This window comes from Oncorhynchus keta, chromosome 23 (assembly GCF_023373465.1).
Source record: "Oncorhynchus keta strain PuntledgeMale-10-30-2019 chromosome 23, Oket_V2, whole genome shotgun sequence".
Classification (NCBI taxonomy): domain Eukaryota; kingdom Metazoa; phylum Chordata; class Actinopteri; order Salmoniformes; family Salmonidae; genus Oncorhynchus; species Oncorhynchus keta.
This window is the reverse complement of record NC_068443.1, coordinates 42082475-42107181: the sequence shown is the minus strand read 5'-3', so window position 1 is coordinate 42107181 and position 24707 is coordinate 42082475. Positions and strand designations below refer to the sequence as shown.

Sequence of the window (24707 nt, the reverse complement as noted above, 5' to 3'; positions counted from 1 at the left end):
TCAAATCGCAGCATTCTTGAGAAAGTGTGAAAGACTTTCAGTGGCATCCTGGCACGGAAAATGACTTCCACTCTCTGCATCCCAGAGACGACATGTAGCCTCGCCTCGGGACCTACAGTATACACACCCGCTAAGATTAGCAGCCCTATGTAGGCACGCAGGTCAATCTCATCCATTCTTTTCCAGTTGTCTCCATATTTACAGAAACCCTCCAAATGTGTCATCTCCAGGATGATTTTTTTTCGATGGCTTGGTGTGATGAACATGTAGAATGTTGGTTGAGTCGATGTCCTGGGCATGGGCAACTGCACGTCTTGTGGGCCCTGGGGTCATCCGTATGACATGACACAAGGAAGATGTAGTATTGTCTGAGTTTAATCAGTAGCACACAATCTCAATTTGTCGTGTGTGTGTGTGTGTGTGTGTGTGTGTGTGTGTGTGTGTGTGTGTCTCTCTTTGTGGTTTTTGTGGTGTGTAAATTATTTTAGAACTATATGAACAAAGGTGATGTTTCACTTTTTCTAATGTTGGGGTCACTCTAGGAAAAGTCATCAAATTTCAAGGTGAAAAAATATCATTTAGGGGGTTTTCTCTGCTGTTAAACATAGTGGCGGGTCATTTTTGTCCCTTAAGACACACAAGGGTTAATACTTAGTGAAAGTCTACAGACCCCTTTGCACAGTCTTCACATTTTGCTGCCTAAATATGACATCTAAAAAGGGATTCAATTGTAGTTTTTCCTACGGATCTACACAACCTATTCCACATATTCAAAGTTAATGAAATAAAAAATAAAAAATACAAATTAATAATGGTCTTGATTGTGTATATTAATTGATTGTGTATATTAGTTAATCCTTGGTGGAAGCACCTTTGGCAGCCATTACAGCTGGGAATAATTGAGTAATATTCTACCAACGTTGTGCAAACATACTGTATCCATTGTTTTTGACAAATTTGCTCAAGCTCAATAAATTTGGTTGGACATCACCAACCAAATCCATCAGGACAGCAATATTCAAACCTTTAAAGAAAATTTTCACTCAAAAACCTATATTTTGTTTTGGTATTAGTTTCACTAGTCCATTATTGACATATTCCCAAAAATGTTTTGCTTGTCAGTACTCATGTTTTCAAGATATGTAACTTTAAAAATACTGAAATCATCCCTGTATGATACATTTTGCATCAGATGATGCAAAACACAGCATTGTATGATTACACAAATTGACTGAGGTAGTGCCATTTTGACAAAGAACAATTTCATATGTTGTCTTAAGTGTTGTGTAAGGTAGGTACAATGTTAATCAAACTCTTCCCACATTTGTTTCAAATTGGCTGGATGTACTTTAGGTGGTGGACCATTTTTGATACACACAGGAAACTAATTGAGTGAAAAACCCAGCAGTGTTGCAGTTCTTGACACAAACCGGTGCGCCTGGCACCTACTACCATACCCAGTTCAAAGGCACTTCCACGTCGTCTTGCCCATTCACAAAACATGTCTCAATTGTCTCAAGGCTTAATTTTTAAAAATTACATAAAACGTATTCGCATCTACTCCGATTGATGTGGATTTAACAAGTGACATCAATAAGGGATCATAGCTTTCACCTGGATTCACCTGGTCAGTCCATGTCATGGAGAGCAGGTGTTCTTAATGTTTTGTATACATTTCCAGACTATGAGGTTGGAATAATACTGTGAAATTGAGTAAATGATAATGCCATTATATGGTAAGAGGTGTTTGGTGGGATGGAGTTTGACTGTCTGGTGACCAGGCGGTAAATTAGTTTATAGACCAATAAGTGTTCCAAACCTCTGCCAATTAAAGCTAGTTTTCAGTTTTCCCCTCACAACTCAGACCACTCCCAGACAGTCCAAACTAAAGTATTCGTTGAGAAATTCATTTGCTGAGAAGCTGTGACCATTTATTAATCACATTAAGGTACTTAAAATTGTAACTAAAATATTATTTGGTAGAGATAAAAATGGCTGCACTGGACCTATGCAAGACACATTCTCACTGTATTTCTTAGTCATTTGGAAAATACATTTTTTTTTTATCACTTTGAAAACATGGAGTAGGTTGTGTAGACCAATAAGAAAACATGTAGAATTAAGGCAGCAAAATGTGAAGACTGTGGAAAGGGTTAGTTGACTCCCACTAGACTATGGCATGCCAGAATTACCGCTAATCTCAAAACACAAATGAGCCAATTTATGTCAGTTTTCTAAAATGACATTGCCATTTAGCAGATGTTCTTATCCAAAGCGATGTAGTGAACGAAGCCTAGGTAAGAGAACCATAAATCAGTTGTTGTTGCTATTAACCTCAATAGTCACTACCCTTTGAGCAGGCAGTCCGTTGTAGTAACTAGTAACGTTCCTTCCTTGTCATGATGATTAAGAGGGTGTGGGGATTGCTGTGAAGACAAATACCAATGCTTTACCATTTCAACACACTCATTTCTCCATCTTTATTGTACAAGAGCCATCTAATAACTGATTTGGTAAAAATTCACATAGGTACACCCTTTAAATTAATATTTGTTTAAATATTCAGAACGGTACAAAATGGACAGTACTAGAACAATTTAGTGAAGCCGATGTTTATTTGGTTCACAGGGGCCAGCCACATCAAGTACACTTTTACACCAATTCCTATGTGATCACTGCTAATACATTAATATTGTGTGTCCAGTTTGATAGTATAACATGTCAACACAGCACAGTTCTCCCACTCCACAAGCAACAGGACAACACCTGGGTCATGTTCAGTAGAGCACAATTAAGCAAAACGTTTTGCAAAGGCAAACCATTTTTTTTCCCCTTATTGGACAAGTTGTGGTATATCCATGTTTCACTGTTTTATTACATTTTTTTCCTATTGAACATAACCCTTGTTATAGTGGACCCTGTTACAGGTTTGAGACATTGACAACCACGGCAGTCTATACATTGGCATCACCATGAGCAAGGCAATGCAAGTACAACTACAGTACTAACGTCACGAATGGAACAGTAAAAATAATAATAATAATGTAATCAATGAAAAGATGCTTGAATCCTAAATCTTACAACTGAAAGCTCAACTTATTTTCATGTAAGGCATAGATTACGTGGGCAAAATGAATGGGATATATTAAGTAAAACAAGCGCAAAGGAAAGGTATTGTGTGGACTGGCGGCCTAGCTCTCCCTTTCCTGTTAAAGGCCCACTACTCAATTGCTCTCGGCGACCCGATTACAAAAGACAATCACAAGCTTTTTAAATCGCACCAACAAAACAGCCCCCTTTAAATAGAAAGCTCAGGAAATGGGTTGTTTTTGCTAATATTTAATGGACTCCAAAATTGTAATTACTTAGTAAAAAGGCAAAAAGGTTTTAGTTATTGAAGGAAAAAAAAACGTAGTTTTTTTAAAACCCAGATTGTAACTCCATCTGGTCACAAAGACAAAAACAGAAATTTAGGAGTGAGCTACAGCTACTCGTTAGAAATATACTACAACACATCTGATTTGTGAGTTTGAACATGTTATCAAGAGTTTAAAGGAGTTCCTTGCTACTGGCACCTTACAATTTGCAGAACATTTATAGTCTTACATCATATTTGCTTAACGTCATTTACAATGTAAACCAAAACAGATAAAGATTGCTTCTAGAGTAAAACAATGTTAGGGGAAAAAGGCACACCTGCTTATGGAGCAAGACCACTAAGATGGCTGCCCTCCAAAACAATACGAGATTTATAAATCATATTATTACTGTCATGTACAATACTGAGATGAAAGACAACAAACAAAAAAAAGTCAGTATTGTTTTGGACATGCAGGCCATTAGGAGGATTTTTCTGGGAGACAAAATGGTCAAGGCCTCACATTCACAAGGTAGTTAACAGCAGCATCGTACGCCGTCATTTTAGAGTCACTGTCAAAACTGTCACGATAAAAGTCCATTTCACACACGTGACAACTTTGAGACACAATGGATTAGCATGCTTAGAATCTGCACTGTATAAATACCAGCATGCACTGCCATAAACAGCGGTATATTAGCGGATAGGGTAGGTTCATCTTCCTTAGTGAAAAACAAAAAGTTCTGTCAACAAGGATTTCAGGTCTCACTTTAAACGACTTCACAAGACACTGTAGATGCTTCACAGACAATTTATAAGCAAATGTCTTGCAATATAAAAAAGGGTGGCAAAGCATTTGGCAAAAAGTCAGATGTTGCTCATTGTGCGAATTCACTTAAAATAACTGAAGCCTCCACAAAGTCCTTCCGAAAAAGGTTTATGAACACTTCGCCGAGCCTTTAAAGTAGATTAATGCTATATGAATTGAAGTGGAAAAGCACACAAGCTCTTACTAAAGGTTACAGCTACAAATAAACAATGACAATTGCATTGCGACTGAAACGACCAGTTACAGTACACTTGACATTAATGGAACAGCTTCAATAAAACTGGTTTGAAACCTAAAATAGTTTAAGCCATCACCTTCACACATTGACTGTGTATATAATTATAATATCTAAAAATGACCTAAAAAAAGGTAAAAACTGCAAAATAAAAAGTTCATTGCACAGTCTTGGCGCTTTTACAGTTAAGCAGCCAGGCCCCTGCAACAATACCACTGCTTCAGTGCTACGGTCCAGCCTCGGCTCCTCAATGGTAACTGAACTGTAAAGTTTAACTACAAAAAAGTTGCTTTTCTAATACATGTAAAAAAATGTGCAAGAACGTGTGTGTTTGTGTAGTCAATGTCAAAATACTGGCAAAACTTATTCGGCATCGCTGTGTGTGTGTGTGTAAGAGAATGTGTGTTATTCAGGACACATGAGAGTATTCATTACACCGTCTCATTAGGCCTCTTGATGACAGCGCTGTATTTCATAGGCGCTCCATCTGCCCTCAGCTGCACATCCACCAGACTAAAGATGGAGATCTCCTAGAAGGAGAGGCAGGAACAGGACAACCCTCTGTTAGTGACAGACACTCAAAATAATAACATTCTGTTTGCATTCAGCGGCTAGTTTAACATGGGGTTGGGCTTCAGTGCTCTACTGTTTAAGAAAACCTGCTTAAAAATGTCCTAGCGGTCTAGCGCCTTCAAAACAATCCAACCAAAACACTGTTCAGCTGAGCTCTTGGATTTGTATAGAGAACTGTTATCATAACAAATATGCTTAATCATTCAATGTACCATGGTTGGGGCCTCTGGAAACAGCAGTTGGAACATGGCTCATCTAGAGTTTCGCTTGTGTATCCAATACTTTTATTTTAAACCCCCCCCACTTTTCTCAATTTTGTCTCATTGCTGTAACTCCCCAACGGGCTCGGGAGAGGCGAAGGTGGAGTCACGCGTCCTCCGAAACATGACCCGCCTAACCGCGCTCCTTAACACCTGCCAGCTTAACATGGCCCGAAACAAGGAGCCAAGTAAAGCCCCCCAGACAAACCCTCCCCTAACCCGGACCAAATTGTGCACCGCCCTATGGGACTCCCACCATAGCCGGTTATGGCACAGCTCGGGAATGAACCCGGGTCTGTAGTAACACCTCTAGCAGTGCGATGCAGTCCCTTAAACCGCTGAGCCACTCGGGAAGCTACATCCCATTCTGTAAGCAGTCATTTCCGAAAGCCTAATGGGAGCTTGGGTGAGTCGATCTTACGTTGAGGGAGCGGTCGGATAGAGATTTAGTGAGACGTACCAGAGGGAAAAGAGAATGGAGGGAAAGAAGGCCTGTGATCACTTGGCTAGGTTTCTTTTTTTGTGGTGAGTCACTAATGGACATAACAAATGGAAGGAACACTTAGCAGTTGTCTTCGGGACAAAGTGTCACCTGCCCAGTCGGGGCAAAGTAGAGTGAAGATGCCTAATCCCACTGTACGACTGCGGTCAAACTTCATTGCCCCGCAACAGGATTTCACTTGGATGTTCATGAAATGTTCCAATCATTTTATAGGAAAACTATTAGATGGCGGTTACATTTTTATTTAAAGTCATTTGGCACGATCCCTAGGTCTTACCTGCCGTACGCTAGGCTTCCCGGGTTCCTCTGCGGCCCACACCAGAGTCAACTCTCCCTTTTTCCCCACCTTGTGGAAGTGGAACGTCTCCAGGCCATGTAGACCCTGAAGAACATGACAACACAACTTAACACATCAACTACACACCTCCGTATTCATTCTGTTCATTCAAAACAGGAGAATAATTTACTCTCATACATCTGGGTTGTGTTCACCAGGGCACGTAACAAAAATAAATTGTTTGGAAACAGAAAACAAATTAGTCCAGGTAGTCACTCCCCGTTTCAGTCCATTTTCGACCGTTTGATGTCTATTGAATATGAACCCAATTTCATTCAACTTAGTATCCATAAATGTCATTCAAATTTGACTAAAGCTTATTTTTTGTTGTTGTAGTTGTGTAGGTCAAGAGCTGACAAATGGATGCAATCATGCTGTGTGTCAGCCAAGGTCATGGGGTGTAAAATTATGAAATGACGCCCTAACAATGTTTACGTAAATTCTTCTCTCTCTAGACCATTGCCGGACCTTATCATGTATATCATAGTACACGATAAAGACTAGAGGACCATAAACTTGATGTGGTATCTGATGGAAAGATTAGTCACCTATGAATGGTAACATGGGTCATGTTCACACGGCACAAAATGTCAGAAATAGAGGTTCTTTCTGAACTTGTCCAATATTTTTTTTTAAAGAAACCCTCAGTTGATATGGTGTGCCCCAAATCAGCAGCCGTCGTGTTTGGCACTGTACGGACCCAAGCAGTAGATAAGACAAAAAAAATCTCAAAATCAGATCATCTGGTATCGTCACACAAAATGAATACTGCCATGGTTCGAGTGGCACTCACTTTGCAGTAGATGCGTTTCTGCACCCCGTAGCGCAGCACGAGGACGTCGAAGGCCTGGTCCAGAATTCCCATCACCATGGCCTCAGAATCCAGAGGACCACTCTCCTGCAAGGGGGGGGGGGCAAATAACATTCTGCACAGTGCCACACTTGGGTTGCCCTGAATGCAACACCAGGGGCTAAATCCTAACTGGAGATATGAGTGTGTAACAGCCCTGGGTTCAAATAGTATGTGTTTAATTTCATATAATAATAATAATATAATAATAATATATGCCATTTAGCAGACGCCTTTATCCAAAGCGACTTACAGTCATGTGTGCATACATTCTACGTATGGGTGGTCCCGGGAAAATAGTTCAGATGCACTCGATTAAGGTTGCCTGGTGCAATGGAACCAAAAGACCAGTCCCAAAAGTACACCACCCATCTAAGACTTAGCAGACTCAATTAATTGCTCATAGTATTTGAAATTTAACAGATAGTATTTCAAACCATATCTGGTATAGGGCCCTCAAATGCAACTCCGAACGTCAAAGCTGGTTCAACTGGATTTTCTCATTTGTTCCCCTCTAGTCGGGGACCGATTTAAACCTGGGACACCAGGTGGGTGCAAAGTATTGGGTGTACCTTGACGAACACACTGAAGAACAGCTCTGAGCTGAGCTCCTGGACTCTCTTAGAGGCCGTCTTCTTATCGTTGCAGTGGGACGCCTGCTTCTGCACCTCCTCCCCTTTCAACTCCAGGTGAGTACCACAGCCTACACAAACCAGAAATAAGCAAAGAAAATATTGTAAAGACACGACAGGCAAAACGACACACACACACACTGGAGTCAACTTGAACGACTTCTCTCTTACAGAGATGGCAGCACTACACCATCAAAAAGTAGTGAATCTCAGACAGACACAGGGACAAAAAAGAAACATCAGCTCAGATTCAGGGTGTTTTGGAATCTAAGGGACGCTTTTGTGTTTTACCACGTTGCTATTCCACCAGCAGAGCCACATTTTCTTTGGGCACTACCACACAGCTGAGACACCGCCCTGCCCTCGGTCCACCCCTCTTAACATAGCGAAGCCATTGTTCTCTAATGGGGTAAAACGCACACACAGCACAGTGTCTCACCACCCACCAAGAGAGGCGGCCAGCAGCCTGTGGACGATGACATCAGCGTAGCGCCGTATGGGCGAGGTGAAGTGGGTGTAGAAGGGTACGTTGAGGGCGTAGTGACGGAACAGAAGTTCCTCCTTCAACACCCCCGTACAGAAGTACATAGCCATCTGGGGAGGAAAGCATTCACATATCATTGGTCACAGTGAATTTTTATTTAAATTTTTTATTTTACCCTCTTTTCGTGGTATCCAATTGTTAGTAATTACTATCTGGTCTCATCGCTACAACTACCGTATGGGCTCGGGAGAGACGAAGGTCAAAAGCCACACGTCCTCCGAAACACAACCCAACCAAGCCGCACTGCTTCTTAACACAGCACGCATCCAACCCGGAAGCCAGCCGCACCAATGTGTCGGAGGAAACACTGTGCAACTGGCGACCTTGGTTAGAGCGCCCGGTCCGCCACAGGAGTCGCTGGTGCGCGATGAGACAAGGATATCCCTACCGGCCAAACCCTCCCTAACCCGGACGACGCTAGGCGACAGAGCCTGGACGCGAACCCAGAGTCTCTGGTGGCACAGCTCGTGCTGCGATGCAGTGCCCTAGACCACTGCGGCACACAGTGACATTTTTGAAGTTGGCTCAAAAGCAAAATAGGTTAGCGAGAGAGAGTGTAAAAGGTAGCCTTCAACAAGACCCCATTAACCAGTATAATAGAAAATAGATGTGCTAAATGTTTTGGACATGTTTGGCTAGCTTGGGGCAGCCCAAGAGGAAAACACATGGGGACAATCCAGATAAACATAAAGCTACAGCCCCAGTAGACTAGCGGTGGACTGAAACACCCGACACAGGAAGCCAAAGGAAGGACACAGGAAAGAGATACCAGCGATAGGACTGCTAAGGCTGCAGTATAGAGAGACGACGGGTAGTGGCACACACTAACCTGCATGGGTCTGGAGCACATGTGGGTCAGGACCTCTTTCCTGGCGCTGGTGTACTCGTCATCGCCAAGAGTCTCGTTCAAACTTTTCTATTGAGGGGAGGGGCAGAATGCATTCCGGCTGAATTTATGTGCTTCAGAGAATGCGTGTGTCCATTTGGTATTAATATATGAGCAGCGATGTAAGATGGTAAGGGGGAGATGGTAAGGACAAGGGACAAGTTAAAAAGAAACAAACCCACTTAACACATACGTGAACATTTGTTTAAAAACGTTGTATTCTGCATTTGTTATTTTTGAGTAGGCCTCCCATTGACAGACTCGTTGTGTTTTAGAGTGCATGCTGGGAGTTGGAGATACCCACATGGAGCGTCCCGGCCGTGGAGAAGTCGATGTGGAGGCCCATCTGGTCGCAGAACTCCTGCAGGTCGTCCACCATCTTGGTCTGGGGCGGGGGGTGGCGTCGCAGCAGGGCCTTGTTGGGGAAGGAGCGGTAGATCTGGTGGGCCGTGGCCATGTTGGCCAGCAACATGAACTCCTCTACCAGCCTGGGAGAGAAGACAGCGAGAAAAGCAGTCAAACAAAAACTTGACATGCAAGACATTGTATAGAATCGGATAGTATCTCCATCTGAGAGCACCGTCGCCGTTAAGCTCACTTTAATTCCGTTAGCTTGCTTAGGGAGCTGACTCTTTGGGTATGTATGCACATACAGAGTGTACAAAACATTAGGAACACCTTAATATTGAGTTGCACACCCTTTAGCCCTCAGAACAGCCTCAATTCATCGGGTCATGGACTCTAAGGTGTTGAAAGCTTTCCACAGGGATGCTGGGCAATGTTGACTCCAATGCTTCCCACAGTTGTGTCAAGTTGGCTGGATGTCCTTTGCGTGGCGGAACATTCTTGATACACACTGGAAACTATTAAGCTTTGCATTTCTTGACTCGAACTGGTGCGTTGTCTCCTCCCCTTCATCTACACTGATTGACGTGGATTTCACAAGTGACAAAAATGGAGTCGCCTGGTCATTCTACCTCATGGAAGGAGCAGGTGTTCCTAATGTTTCGTACATTCGGAGTATGTGTATTGTGTGGGGTTGACTTACTTGTTGCTGTCCCTGTACTGGTAGACATAGCATCCCTGGGGCATGCTGGTCTCTCTGTCTAGCGTGAAAGACAGCTTCAACTGCGAAAAAAAACAAAGGAGATCATAGTCATCATTCTGAGATTTAGCTCTGTCCTTTCACATGGTAAAAATAGACAAACGTTTTTGTAACTCTTTAGCTTCAAAAAGTGTCTCGGGGTAGCAGTGCAGATCGAGGATCGGGTCCCCTGTTCATTCATTGTGATCTACAAGGCTAAACTGATCCAATATCAGCACTCCTAATCCGAGACCTTCTGACAACAGCACAAAAATGGCATGACACAGCTGTCCTATACTATGCAGCTTCCCTCTGACCTGGTCAAGGCGCAGGGCGCCACCCTGAAAGCGCTGGGCACGGAGCCTCTTGGCGATGGCGTGCAGGTTGAGCACGGCCTGGTGGATCTCGTCCATGGGGTGCTCGGCGGCACAGGGGGGCAGCTCGTCTGCCTGGAACAGCTTGTCGGGGGCCTCGATCATGCTCTGGGCGTGGTCGTAGCTCAGCTTGACGCAGGAGCGGATCACCGAGCGACCGAACCACTCACTCAGGATCTAGAGGGGTAGAGACGGAGTGTGGTGAATGTGCCACACATCTGCATACAGTGCATTTGGAAAGTATTCAGACCCCTTGACTTTTTCCACATTTAGTTATGTTACAGCCTTATTCTAAAAAGTTACCTACATCACAATACCCCATTACGACAAAACAGGTTTCTAGAATTGTTTGAAAATATGTAAATGTGATATTTCAGTTTATACAAGTATTCAGACCCTTTACTCAGTACTTTGTTGAAGTACCTTTTGGCAGTGATTACAGCTTAGAGTCTTTCTGGGTATGAAGCTACAAGTTTGCCACAACTGTATTTGGAGTTTCTCCCATTCTTCTCAAGCTCTGTCAGGTCAGATGGGTAGCGTTGCTGCGCAGCTATTTTCAGGTCTCTCCAGAGATGTTAGATTGGTTCAAGTCCGGGCCACTCAACGACATTCAGACTTGTCTCGAAGCCACTCCTGCGTTGTCTTGGTTGTGTGCTAAGAGTCGTTGTCCTGTTGGAAGGTGAACCTTCTCCCCAGTCGGAGGGCCTGAATGCTCTGGAACAGGTTTTCATCAAGGATCTCTGTACTTTGCTCCACTCATCTTTCCCTCGATCCTGACCAGTCTCTGTTCCTGAAGCTGAAAAACATCCCCACAGCATGATGCTGCTGCCACCATCATGCGTCACCGTAGGGATGGTGCCAGGTTTCCTCCAGAATTTTCTCCCATCTCCACAGCAGAACCATAGGGTTCTTGGTCACCTCCCTGACCAAGGCCCTTCTACCCCGATTGCTCAGTTGGGCCGGGTGGCCAACTCTAGGAAGAATCTTGGTGGTTCCAAACTTCTTCCATTTAAGAATGGAGGCCACTGTGGTCTTTGGGACCTTCAATGCTACAGACATTTTTTTTGGTACCCTTCCCCAGATCTGTGCCTCGACATAATCCTGTCTCGGAGCTCTACGGACAATTCCTTCAACCTCATGGCTTGGTTTTTGCTCTGACATGCACTGTCAACTGTGGGACCTTATTTATGAAACACACACACACACACACACACACACACACACACACCTTTCCAAATCATGACCAATCAATTGAATTTACCATGGGTGGACTCCAATCAAGTTGTAGAAACATTTCAAGGATGATCAATGGAAACAGGATGTACCAGAGCTCAATTGAGTCTCTTAGCAACGGGTCTGAATACCTAAGTAAATAAGGTGTTTTTTATTTTGTATAAATTAGCAAACATTTCTAAAAATCTGTTTTTCGCTTTGTCATTATGGGGTATTTTGTGTAGACTGAGGATTTTAGATTTTTTAAATCCATTTTAGAATTAGACTAATGTAACAAAATATGGAAAAAGGGAAAGGGTCTGAATACACTGTATACTATTATAAAGATTTTTTTAAATTCCAATACAATTACAGTGCATCCATCTGAGAAACAGTGCTGCAGCTTCCGGTTTCTATGGAAACACTAGCATACTTAGTTTGAAGGTGTTGTACCTTGCCCTCAGGGGTGATCTTCCAGATGACTGAGAAGGTGAGTCTGTCAGTCAGGGGGTTTAGACTGCACAGCTCCTCACACAGCAGACGAGGCAACATGGGGATCACCTGGGAGTGGCACAGGCCAACAGTTAACTTACTGTAATGCCCAGCTGGTAAATTATCTAATAGTCAGAATTTACTTGCTCCAATAATACATTCATTCATTATCAATTGACTTATTCATGAATCATTTAGTAATAACAAACAAAGACCTTTTGAACCATGTAGACACTGGTGGCTCGCCGACTGGCGATAAAGTCCAGCGCATTGCCTTCTTCCACGAAATAACTCACATCAGCAATGTGGACGCCCAGCTCAAAGTTGCCTATAACAAAGAGAACATACCAGGAGAACTTTTGTCATTGATGAATTCCACAAGTCAATAAAAACACGAGTAAAATCAAACCCCGTCTTTATTAATAAACCATCAAAATTGCATTCCCTATGCTTCATTTCCAAAAGGAACACAAAATGGCTCACCGTCGGGCAGCGGTTTGCAAGACAACGCATCGTCCAGGTCTCTGGCGGTAGCTGGGTCAATTGTGAATATGCATTCTTTCCTGAATAGAAAACAATAACTCTGCATATATGAGTGTTGTCTCCACCTGTTCAGTTGTGTCAAATTAGTATTTATAAAAAAAGGCAAAGACAATGGCGCAATACATATGTACATCGGGTGGCTCCATTGGAATTGGGCATGCGAGAGCCTTTGTGTACGGCGTCAATGACAACTGTGGGAGTTGCGTCTGAGAACTGACGACTTCCTGATATGGATGCCGTATTTGTGAGCGTCCTCTACTCACCTCAGGTCTCTCCTGTTGCCTAACTCCTCAGGGGGGATGGTCCAGGGCAGCTTCTGGGGCAGGCAGCCCAGCACCTCGACAGAGAACTCGGAGAAGTCCACGTCGTACTCTAACAAGATGCCCTCGGTCTCCGGCTCAATCTCCCCGGCCTGGCCCAGAGTCTTAGCAAGTCGACTGGGGGTGGGGAGGGGGGCATAAGGAGGGCTGTCAGCATCCAATAGAAATGGGCAAGATGTGTGCTTCGATGTAACTTTATAAAAGTTTAATACATAGATAATGAGTGTCGTAGAGCTGATCCTCTAGAAGCACAAGTGCATTATCCCCTACTAGAATTCACAGACAAGCACTTACACTCAGTGGGCAGGTACACCACCCTGTACGCCAAAAAGGTTAGCTCCCACAGAGTGAGTAATGTGGGTTTGCAATATAAAGCAGGCATTCAGTTATATTTCCATTGAAAGTTAGAATGGGCGAAACGAGTGACCTAAGAGACTGAGCGTGGTAGGATAGTCTGTGCCAGGCACACCGGTTCCGGTACCACTAAAACATCCGGCCTCATGGGGCTGTCCAGGGATTATTATCCCTGCAATGGATTAGTCCACTCAGACAGGCGTGAAGCAGACAGGCGTCTTGAGCAGCTATCGACCAAACAATCGATCAGTCGACTAAATGGAGTTCGCCCTACTTTTCCACGCACAACGTGTCTAGGGTTTACCGCGAATGGTGCAGCAGCAACCCCCCCCCAAAAAAATCCAATCATTTGCAGTCCTAGGCAAAAACAGTATGATGAGAGGTCAAAGGAGACTGACAAAAATCGTACAAGCTAACAGACGGGCCACAAACGGTGCAGTACAACAGTGGTGTGCAGAACCGCATCTCGGGAACACACAACTCGTCAGTCCTTGTCACGGATGGGCTAGTGCAGCAGACGACCACAACCGGGTTCCACTCCTATCAGCTAAAAACAAGAAGTGGCTCCAGGGGGCACGCGATCACCAACACTTTACAATTGAGGAGTGGAAAAACATTACTTGGTCCAACGAATCCCCGTTCCTGTTGCGTCATGCTGATTGGCAGAACCAGGATATGGCTAAGCAGCATGAGTCCATGGCTCCATCCTGCCTAGTGTCAACAGTACAGGCCGGTGGCGGTGGTGTAATGTTTTCCTTGGTACTTTTTTGGTCCCTCGATACCAACAATTCCATGCCCTGAAGAATTCAGGCTGGTTTAGAGGCAAGGGGGGGGTACCAGATAGGTGTACCTAAAACTCTAGAATTATTTTACAAGCCATCAAGTCAAACACTTCTACGTGAAGGAGAGTATAAACGAACGAGACAATGCTACGGGGTAGGGATGAAGACAATTCCCTACAGTGAGACAGTGACTCATTACATACCCCTCTGCAAAGTTGCTGTCATCTGGCCAGCTGGTAATGCGGACGATGAACAGGATACTGGCGTAGTCTCCCGGGCGGGAGCAAAAGTCGTGGGGGCAATCTGGTAGGGGAACATTTACCCGTGGAACACGGTGGTCAACAGGAGAGAACATGGCAAAAGGCTTGTCCGGGAGGAACTTGAGGAAGCCTGTGGCGGCCCGCGAGTGCTTCTGCTCCACTATGTACACCACCTAGGAGAAGATGCAGATGAGGACACAAAAGAACATCGATTTTGACTAATGAAAAAAAAAAACAACTAAAGCAAAGAGAAGCGAACCCTTTGACAGAAGGATAGGTCTCAACGCAAATGTTTCTGTAGAGTGAGATGTTTGTTGGAAATCAGTACATTTTCTTTTAAAATGTTTGTGACTAGAAGTCTTTCTTCATGCAACAGCACAAAAGCCATAAGGATCCAATTTCAAAATAAAACTGCTTACCTTAGCAGTCCTTTGGAGTATCTCTTTTTTAATTCCATCTTCTGCAGAGGCAGAACAGCAAAATTAATTGGAGAAAGTGCTGGAAGTCACCAATCGGTGTCGATTTCCTATTTTTGTCAAATGGATTTGCTCTACAGTTTTGAGAACTATTGCCATAAATGTGTGTGGTTTCATTAAACCTGCTGAGGGGAAATCCCTGTACCTGTGGCGTTGAGGCTGATGTTCTCCACCGTCTTGGCCAGTTGTTCCTCAGCTTCAGTCTCGGCTTCCACGATGACATCAGGACTGGGGGGGCGTTTGGTCTTCTTTCCTGGTGTCTGGCTCCTCCCAGACTGGGTCTCTGGTTCGCTCACGCCTTCACTGTCTGACTTCACAACCTGTACACGTACAACCACTTAGTTCTGTTTTTAGGATCGCCACTGTGCATCAGCAGTGTTGGAGACGATCTGACTTGAGCCAGTTTTGGTCTGTTTGTAACAGTACAATTAACCTGGCAGTAGTGATCTTAGGGTTAGATGGAATGATCTATGTGCATTGTATTTTAGCAGAAGGAGTACAAAGGGGGTCTGGAAGGGGGGGCTTAGTCAGAAAATATAAATATGTGTTGTGTGACGTGTCGGGGTCTTTTGCTGGTGCAAAATCCAGCGAGGTGAATAAATCTAGCTTGAAGCTAACAGCGGGTAAATGGTATATATTATGAAGAGCATGACAAGTTATTGCCTCAGTGGATATAAATGAGTGGTTCACAAACTTAAGTGCCATAACCATAGACATCGTTGGTCATAACCATTGACAGTTGGCCGTAACCCACCTAAATCTACTTGAATATTCTTGAATGTAGGGGAAACACTGATACTCCTATTACATAGCAGTGTATAAGATATAGCTGCTCGACACAGAGTGTACAAAACACCCGCTCCTTCCATGACAGACGGACCAGGTGAAAGCTATGATCCCTTATTGATGGGTCTTGCTAAATCCGCTTCAACCAACGGAGATGAAGGAGAGGAGACACACTAAAGGACTTTTAAGCTTTGAGACAATTGAGACACGGATTGTGTGTGTGCCATTCCGAGGGTGAATGGGCAAGACAAAATAGTTAAGTGCCGTTTAACGGGGTATGGTAGTAGGTGCACCAGTGTGTCAAGAACTGCAACGCTGCTGGGTTTTTCATGCTCAATAGTTTCCCGTATGTATCAAGAATGGTCCACAACCCAAAGGACATCCATACAAATTTACAAAACTGTGGGAATTACTGGAGTCGACACAGGCCAGCATCCCTGTGGAACGCTTTAGACACCTTGTAGAGTCCATGCCAACGAATTGAGGCTGTTCTGAGGGCAAGGGGGGGGCTCAGTATTAGGAAGGTGTTCTTAACGTTGTGTACAGTGTATTTATGCTGAGGCGGAATCTTCCTCCATGGAGCTCACCTTCCACTGCTCCTGAGGGAGAACTTGCACCACTACCACATCCCCGTTCAGGGCCCTGTTGCGGGCTGCGGTTCCATCCAGGAAGATATCCCGCTTCCCATCCTGCAGAGATGCACAGTCCCATTAGACAAATATTACTGCCAACACCTATAAGCTACATTATATTTCTATTGACACACTCTCACCGGTGCTGCAATGAAAGCCTCGTGGTACTTTTTGGGGTTGATTCTTATGGATCCCTGAAAAGAATAAGGAAATGTTTCTATTAGTAGGTTAAACTTGTCACGCCATCATGTCAGATAATCTTTGACCGATAAAGCCTTAGGTCAGAATTTTCTGACCTTCGGTAAACAAGTAATAGCTAATATATATATTTTTTATGAAGGTCTAGTCTCAGAACGCTGGTTTCACCTGAATGAGCTCTCCTCTCTTTAGGCCGTGGGAAACATCCTCTGTGGTCATGTACGCTTCAAACACTTGCTTCTTTGATCCTCCTTGGCTTCCTCTAGTCTTCTTACCCTTGTCAGAAGGCGTAGAGGCAACTGAGGATGAAAATAGAAGTCCGATTACAATCCAACACCAACATCTTCAACAGCAAATGCAGCTGTTTGCAAACGCTTGATCACATATGACAACTTTGCAGTCAGGGTATCTCAAAAAGTATATTCACTTTAGTCAAGACCATTTTTTTACCTTGTGGTTGCATGTTTTTGGATTTGTTAAGGGGGGATGTTGACATGTCTGCATCGAAGTCAGGATACATGGGTCCACCTCTCTTGTTATCTGCGTTGGTCTTTGGCACATTCTTCTTCTTGGACTTCTTCTTCTCTTGCGCTTGAGCTGGGAAAGATGAGAAGGCTTTCGGGGGGGATGCCCCATAACTCATGTCCTTGTTCACTTGGTTACTTGTGGGCACTTTGTAAGCATGGTCTTTAGAGTCTTTGTTTCTTATCTGTTGTTGCTGCTGCTGGGAGTCCCTCTGTTTGAGGGAGGCAAACTCCTCACCGGACTCCACATCTCCATCCTGACTGGTGTTGGTGTCCCTCCTCTCCCCGCGTCGCTGCTTGTCGGAAACCCCCTGCCTCCTCTCCGGCTCCTGCAGGGCTCCTCGACTATTCAGCTTGTCCATGTACAAGGACAGAGAGCTCTCTTCACCTCCTTTACCTTTCATAGGCGAAGGCGAGAAGTCACTCGAGTCAGAGCACTCGATAAACGCCTGGTCCCTTTTTCTCTGCGGTATGTCTTGTTTTTCGCTGTATGCTAATCCCTGCCTCTGTTCGCTCGGCCCCCTCTCTTCCCCCTGTTGTTGGACATACTGGTCCAGGTAGGATCTGAACTTGCTACTGTGATGCTGGCTGAGGAGTCTGGCATAGGCATCTTTCTGATGAGGGACAGTGGACTGGCTCGGTCCACGTTTGCCATCCCGAGGCCTGTTGCCTCCCTTGGATTGATGAGGAGGATCCATTTGCCTAAGATATGTCCTTGTCCTGTGAGAGTACTGCCTAGAAGAAGTAAAAACAGACAACTTTACCGGTGTTAACTAGATTGATAATGCATTCATTCTATCAATGTAATACATTATTCTGGTGAGCACTGCTTTATTAGTCTTTCAGGGTTAGGACAGGCCTAGGTGCAGCTTCTCTTCTAACTATAGTTAAACAAATGGCCTACCAAATGTAAGAAATAAGCAAAAACGAATTACATTTGGGGTGAAAGTAGCCTAAGCCAGTAGACTACATAGTCCAGTACGGAGTATCAGCTAAATAAATATTTACGGTGGAGCGAACTGAGCAGGTAGCCAGCCTACTTTTCAGAGTGACTTTTTAGAGTGACTTGTTTGACAAGGCGAAACAGCATGTGCAGACCACAAAAAATAAGATGTTTACATGCCATAGTATACCGTCTAAGAACAACATATCCCAGGCATCTTATCTGAGTTTCTCATAACCGGGATGCAAGCTTTTTCGGGATATTGTAAACGGATATGATGTTTATTAAATGCGTCAACTCAAACACAGAATACTTGAGTATGTCGAATAAAAACTGGATATTTGTATGTAAACGTGGTCAATTAGTAGATGATCTTATCAAGAGCCACTTTGATCTTAAGATAGCTAGCGGAGACAACCAGATATCATTGTCAAATACAGTATACGAACATTCCATCCCACCTAAACAATTGATAGCGTTCTGCAAAAAAAACACAAAAAAATCATTTTAATACACAGCTAAAAAAACTCTGAATTAAAAATGTGAAAACATTCATATTTTAGACATGAAGGTATCCATAAGCAAACATTTCAATGTGAAAAATTGGTGGATATAACAGCGTTCCCGGAAATAAACTCTTCACGTATACAATTATACCAACAAAAAACATACAGATACGTAGATTGACTAGTTTAGTTGCCACTTTGACCAATCTGTTAAACTGAAAGGCTGCTTTGTCTCGCTAGTTCACGTGACCTCCACGTTATTTGGCTCCATCCACACTGATGCAAGGCTACCCAACCCTGTTCCTGGAGAGCTACCGTATGTTCTCGCTTCCATCCTAATCTAGCGCACCTGACTCCAATAATTAGCTGGTTGATTAACTAACCTGATTCAGTTTAAACGAGGGTTGGATCGAAAACTACAGGAGGTTAACGTTAGCTCTCCAGCAACATGGTTGAGAGCCCTGCACTGACTGACGTGTGGTCAAAGATTGTGGCCAAGTTGACACAGCTGCAAACACTAATTTGATTTAGCCATGCATGACATCAAGTTATTTGCTAACTAACTAAGACAATGCAACTTAGCTAGTTAGATAACTAGACTCGCTACCTAACGTTAGTTATACCAGAAACACAAGCAACCTCATATACCTCAGTTTTTATTTTCACTCACCAATTATAGGTTTCGATTATCAATTTTCCTGAGTCATAACATGTCCTGAGGCTGAACTAAATATCCAGTTAGCAATTGTAGTAGCTATTATAACTCGCCAATGTTGCTTCCGTTCAGCGCTAACGTTAGCTAGTAAGTTAGTCGATATAACCAAACTTTAACTTTGTATAACAAGACAGCTGTAAATGACAGTTGGTTATACGAAAAGTAGATGGCTATAAACAAGACGACATTACCTGAATGCTGTTGTTCGCTTCGTGAAATCGATTAGGTAGCTTTTGTTAGCTAGTTACATGACTAGCAAACATTAAACTATTTCCGGGGGTTGGGTCAAAGTGCATGCTGGGAAAAAAAAGTTTACGACGCCGTTCGCGAAATGTTCCATGCTATTCGGGATACTTGGGACGACCCTACCGCATTGAAGTTGACATGTACAATGGTTAAGTATTGTGACCTATTGGATGACTTCCATGTTATCTTATTTTTGAATATTCAGAAAGCATTTGATACCGTAACTCACAGTTTTATCTTTGATTGTCTTAAGCATTGGAAGTTTAGTAACGATATTAGAACGCTGCATAATGGTGCCAATAGCTGTATCAAACTCTGTCATGGAACATCCTCAAGGTTTAACATTTACCAAGGAATACGACAAAGTTGTCCAATCTCACCTTTTTTTGTAAGTATCTCAAACCTTATGCTCATTAGTTTATCACAGTCAATCTGAAGGCATTTGTAAATGACAACTTGTTCTCAACCTGCCTACCTGGTTAAATAAAGGTGAAATAAATAAAATAAAATTACATTCCAGGCCAGAGTGCTCAAGATATTCCAACTGACAGATGACACGTCAATTTTTTTGAAAAATGTGTCAGTGACTAGATTGGCATTGGATATTGTTAAGCAGTTCTCCAAAATCTCAGGTTTGGTATTAAATCTTTCCAAATGTGAGATGTTGGTTCTTAAAGGAGCTGTCAATCCAGCAGGTTGTAACATTTCTGAAAAAAAATGTAACCTTTATTTAACTAGGCAAGTCAGTTAATTAAGAAGAAATTCTAATTTACAATGAAGGCCTACACCAGCCAAACCTGGATGACGCTGGGCGCCGCCCTATGGGACTCCCAATCACAACCGGTTGTGATACAGCCTGGATTCAAGCCATCTGTGACACCTCAAGCACTGAGATGCAGTGCCTTAGACCACTGTGCCACTCGGGAGCTAGATACTGTAACCTACAGTGCCTTCGGAAAGTATTCAGACCCCTTGACTTTTTCCACATTTTGTTAGGTTACAGTCTGTGAGAGAATAATCACTATTTAAGTGATTTGTTTAATATTGATACTTAACCATTTAATATGCTTAACAAATAGTAAAGACATTTCTTCAGTGTCAATGCTGTGCTTCTGAGAAAGGATGGTTCTTCTCTTCCATGTTCACTCCCCACAGCTGTTCTGGGCATGTAGTCAAGGACATGAGAGAGAGATCAGCTCAAGGAACAGGTAGACCTGTATTGTTTCAATGTCTCTTTGCTTCTGAGTAACCTGGTCACACGGCATAAGACAAAGAGCCTCTGAGAAGAGACCACAGTTCTTCAGCCCATCCTGTTCTTTTATTATCTTCCAAGGGCACCTTGTATGTGTGTGTTGTATTGACCTGCTCCCTTATTAATAAGTGAATAAAGATTTTGTTTAAGTATAACTCTGACTTGTGTGATAAGTTTGTCTCTCCTTAATTGGTAATACATAAATAACCACTACAAGCCTTATTATAAAATGTATGAAATAGTTTTTTCCCCTCAATCTACACACAATACCCCATAATGACAAAGCAAAAATTGGTTTTTAGAAATGTTTGCTAATTTATTTAAATAAATATTTAAAAAAAGAAATATTCCATTTACACAAGTATTCAGACCCTTTACTCAATACTTTGTTGAAGCACTTTTGGCAGCGATTACAGCCTCGATCCTTCTTGGGTGGGACACTACTAGTGTGGCACACCAGTATTTGGGGAGTTTCTCCCATTCTTCTCTGCAGATCTTCTCAAGCTCTGTCAGGTTGGATGGGGAGCGTTGCTGCACAGCTATTTTCAGATCTCTCCAGAGATGTTCGATCGGGTTCAACTCCGTGCTCTGGCTGGGCCACTCAAGGACATTCAGAGATTTGTCCCAAAGCCACTCCTGCATTGTCTTGGCTGTATGCTTAGGGTCGTTGTCCTATTGGAAGGTGAACATTCTCCCCAGTTTGAGGTCCTGATCGCTCTGCAGCAAGTTTTCATCAAGGATCTCTCTGTACTTTGCTCCGTTCATCTTTGCCTCGATCCTGACATACATACATACATACATACATACACACATACATATGTGACATCTTCCTCTACCAAATCCTACTTCTGCCTCTGAATCCTCACCATGTTCTCCCCTACGGACTCCTTTACTATATAAACGTAAGGATGACAATGTCCCTCTTCTGGCCGAAGTGGTTACAGCGGTCCTCTGTTGCTAAGTTCCAGGCTGGGTCCATGAGGAAGATGAGAGGCAGCTGTGAGGTTGCCTTTAGGCCCACCAGTCCAGTTTTGAATGATAGCTGCTTGTTCAATAGGCTGACACGTGCGTCGCTCTGGATCTCCTTTCTCTTCTTTTTTACAGTGCCATCCAGACGTACAAACTTGAAAGCCTCCTCCCTAGAGACCAACCAAACAGACACAGAGAGGGAGAGATTTACAGAAAGAGGAAGAGAGAGTAAGAGATACAAAAAAAAAAAGATAAGAGAGGTCCATATACATTATTTGACATTTGTTTTATGTGTATATTACCTGAGTGGGCCGTACGGAAGAGTCAGAAAGCGTGTGAACTGAGACACCCAGACTTGATGGTCCCATCCTCACGGCATAGTCTGAGTCCCATTTGGCTCTGTTGGTAGAGCGTTAGGTGTGTAACAAGGATTGTGGTTTTGATTCCTACGAGGGACCAGTATGAAAATGTGTTCACTCACTACTGTAAGTAGTTCTGGATAGTGTGTCTGCTAAGTTACTTAAATGTTAAATGAGCAGGCTAGACATTAGTCAACAGTGAACTGAACCAAATAAGCAACAATTGTCTTTGTAAACATTTATTCAAGTGTTCAAATAGTGAAAGTGTAAATAGGTTGTGAGTCACGTCATTGACTGACAGATTTCTATAAATTATTATGTGGTTAGCTGAAAGGAAAAATAGCTATCCAGGCATTGTAAGAGCTGGTAGGCGTCAGCAAAGCCGGAGGAACGTGTCCCTAGTAATGATAGTCAGGTAGCTGACTAAACTCAACTCCATGATTTATCATTGAGTTGAGCAGCAACTACTCTGTGTGCAGACTGGAGCTGATGTCACATAATAATATAATGTCTTGTGTAACGGCATGCTATTACTTTGGGTGCTGGAATTGATTGTTTTTAGTTTGGTTTTTTTAACACACAGTCGCTGTTCAACAATAAATTCATATTTGATGTGGCGCAATTAATGTGTGTATGTACTTTTTACCACTATGCTGCACAACATTCAATCTTGTGTGACTCCATGTGTGCCCACACACACGCATAGTCTCTTGGTTTGTATCTAGAGGGCTGGCAGAGGCAGCAGTGATATATATATATATATAACTTGCACTTCGTGCACGGGGCTACATTTATACAGTACGGCCATCAGCGTCTTTTCTCACAGTGGTATGCTGTCAAACACAAACATAAGTGTCAAATACTTAACTACTGTAGTTAGCTGGATGAGTTGATAACCAGGGGTGAACATAGAATAAGGACCACCTGTTTAGCAAAAAACTAAATGTTATGTTACCTGTTTTGCATGTTATTTTGGCATTAATATGCATCACACATCAGTATGCAAACAATGTAAAAACATTTTTTTTACATAATAAAGCTGAATGCAAAAATTGTCTATTTTTTGCTTTCTTGAGTAAGGCAGATCCAAAATGCAGATGCTTCAGCCTAAGCTCAATGCTATCTGTGGTGGTGGGGCCAGCAGAAAATACGGAGCTTAGGGGTTGGTAATGTTCTCTAGTTGTGCCGTGATTGGCTCAGTGTTCTGTCACTCATGGGGACACTAAGTCACCTCAAAAGCTATGGGTAGAACTAGAAAATTCAAGCCCCTTGGGGGCTGCCTTAGATTTACATTAGAAGTGCCAATCCAGGAAGGCTCAAGGTCATTGGCCACAGATACAACGTCAAATCACGTTATAGCTACTGTAGCTTTGATTGGACTGATCATGTCAAGGTCATACTTTCAAAACCTTAGCTAGCAAGCTAGACAAGCAGTCATCATGAATCAAGTCGGCAATCTACTGGCAAATTCTTTTCAATCCTTGTCATATTATAGATCAAATGTATGGGAGGCCCCTGATGCACAACTGAGCAAGAGGACAAGTACATTAGAGTTTCTAGTTTGAGAAACATACGCCTCACATGTCCCTCAACTGGCGGGGGGGGTACAGCAGTGGGGTACAGCAGAGCACCCAGGTGGAGAAGCTAGCTACCTAGCTGCTCCAAGCTATTGAATAGCTGCAGGTAAACTTCTGTGCTTATACAGTCTAACATAGAGCTCTTACCAAGCGAATCCTTTCTGGAATGAGCTGAGAAAAGGAAGAGGTGGGAGTAGTGCGGCGGAAGCTATTTAAGGGCGTCACCTGCAGCACTACCCGGCACATGGGACTAATCGGAAATTCTTATTAGGAAGGAAAGGAAGGTTATTGATTCGGAAGAGCAGGAGGAGGCGAGCTTGATGGACTCACCCCGTCCCTGTACAAAGGACTGAAGACAGCTTTTTTTTAACAAAGTGACTTTTTTTTATACATGTTTTCATGTCTTAAAAATGTTTTACTTTTGTTAAATAATTTGTACACATTTTAAGTGGCTTTTACAGATTTTATGTTTTTACAAGGAAAAGTGCCTGCCATCCAGGACCTCTATACCAGGCGGTGTCAGAGGAAGGCCCTAAAAATGGTCAAATACCCCAGCCACCTGTTCTCTCTACTACCGCACAGCAAGCGGTACCGGAGTGCCAAGTCTAGGACAAAAAGGCTTCTCAACAGTTTTTACCCCCAAGCCATAAGACTCCTGGGACTATTTGCATTGTGTCCCCCCCGCCCCCCCCAATCCCTCTTTTACACTGCTGCTACTCTCTGTTTGTCTTATATGCATAGTCACTTTAACTATACATTCATATACATACTACCTCAATTGGCCCGACCAACCAGTGCTCCCGCACATTGGCTAACTGGGCTATCGGCATTGTGTTCCACCACCTGCCCACCCCTCTTTTACGCTACTGTTGCTCTGTTCATCATATATGCACAGTCACTTTAACGATACCTACATGTACATACTACCTCAATAAGCCTGACTAACAGGTGTCTGTATATAGCCTTGCTACTCTTTTTTCAAATGTCTTTCTGCTGTTGTTTTATTTCTTTACTTACTACCTACCTACCTACCTACCTACCTACCTACCTACCTACCTACCTACCTACCTACACACACACACACACACACACACACA

The 24707-nt window shown here is 43.2% G+C and overlaps 1 protein-coding gene across 2 annotated transcripts; it reads right to left on the bottom strand.

The window, feature by feature from the left end:
- Positions 1-2596: 2596 nt before the first annotated feature.
- On the bottom strand, positions 2597-19536 carry dis3l2 (DIS3 like 3'-5' exoribonuclease 2). 2 transcript variants are annotated; one of them, XM_035800520.2, is made up of 21 exons: positions 19399-19536; positions 16970-17778; positions 16688-16818; positions 16462-16515; positions 16277-16378; positions 15049-15223; positions 14847-14887; positions 14371-14600; positions 12975-13148; positions 12652-12731; positions 12384-12496; positions 12130-12237; positions 10408-10641; positions 10055-10134; positions 9311-9494; positions 8950-9036; positions 8023-8170; positions 7517-7647; positions 6888-6992; positions 6035-6139; positions 2597-4952 (listed from the first exon to the last, which is right to left on the bottom strand). In XM_035800520.2, exons 2-21 carry the CDS (start codon positions 17739-17741, stop codon positions 4854-4856), a joined length of 3153 nt encoding a protein of 1050 aa, XP_035656413.1. In that variant the 5' UTR covers positions 17742-17778; positions 19399-19536; the 3' UTR covers positions 2597-4853. The 2 variants fall into 2 exon arrangements, with proteins under 2 accessions (XP_035656413.1, XP_035656414.1); XM_035800521.2 differs by lacking the exon at positions 19399-19536 and adding an exon at positions 19163-19354.
- Positions 19537-24707: the final 5171 nt, after the last annotated feature.

What these genes read in the sequence shown, in the direction of transcription:
- dis3l2 (XM_035800520.2), bottom strand. Translation starts at nt 17,741, where the DNA reads ATGGATCCTCCTCATCAATCCAAGGGAGGCAACAGGCCTCGGGATGGC. An exon ending in AGATCACCCCTGAGGGCAAG is followed by an intron (nt 10,642 to 12,129) that starts GTACAACACCTT and finishes CTACCCCTCTAG; the next exon opens with ATCCTGAGTGAGTGGTTCGG. An exon ending in GCGCCCTGCGCCTTGACCAG is followed by an intron (nt 10,135 to 10,407) that starts GTCAGAGGGAAG and finishes TTTTTTTCGCAG; the next exon opens with TTGAAGCTGTCTTTCACGCT.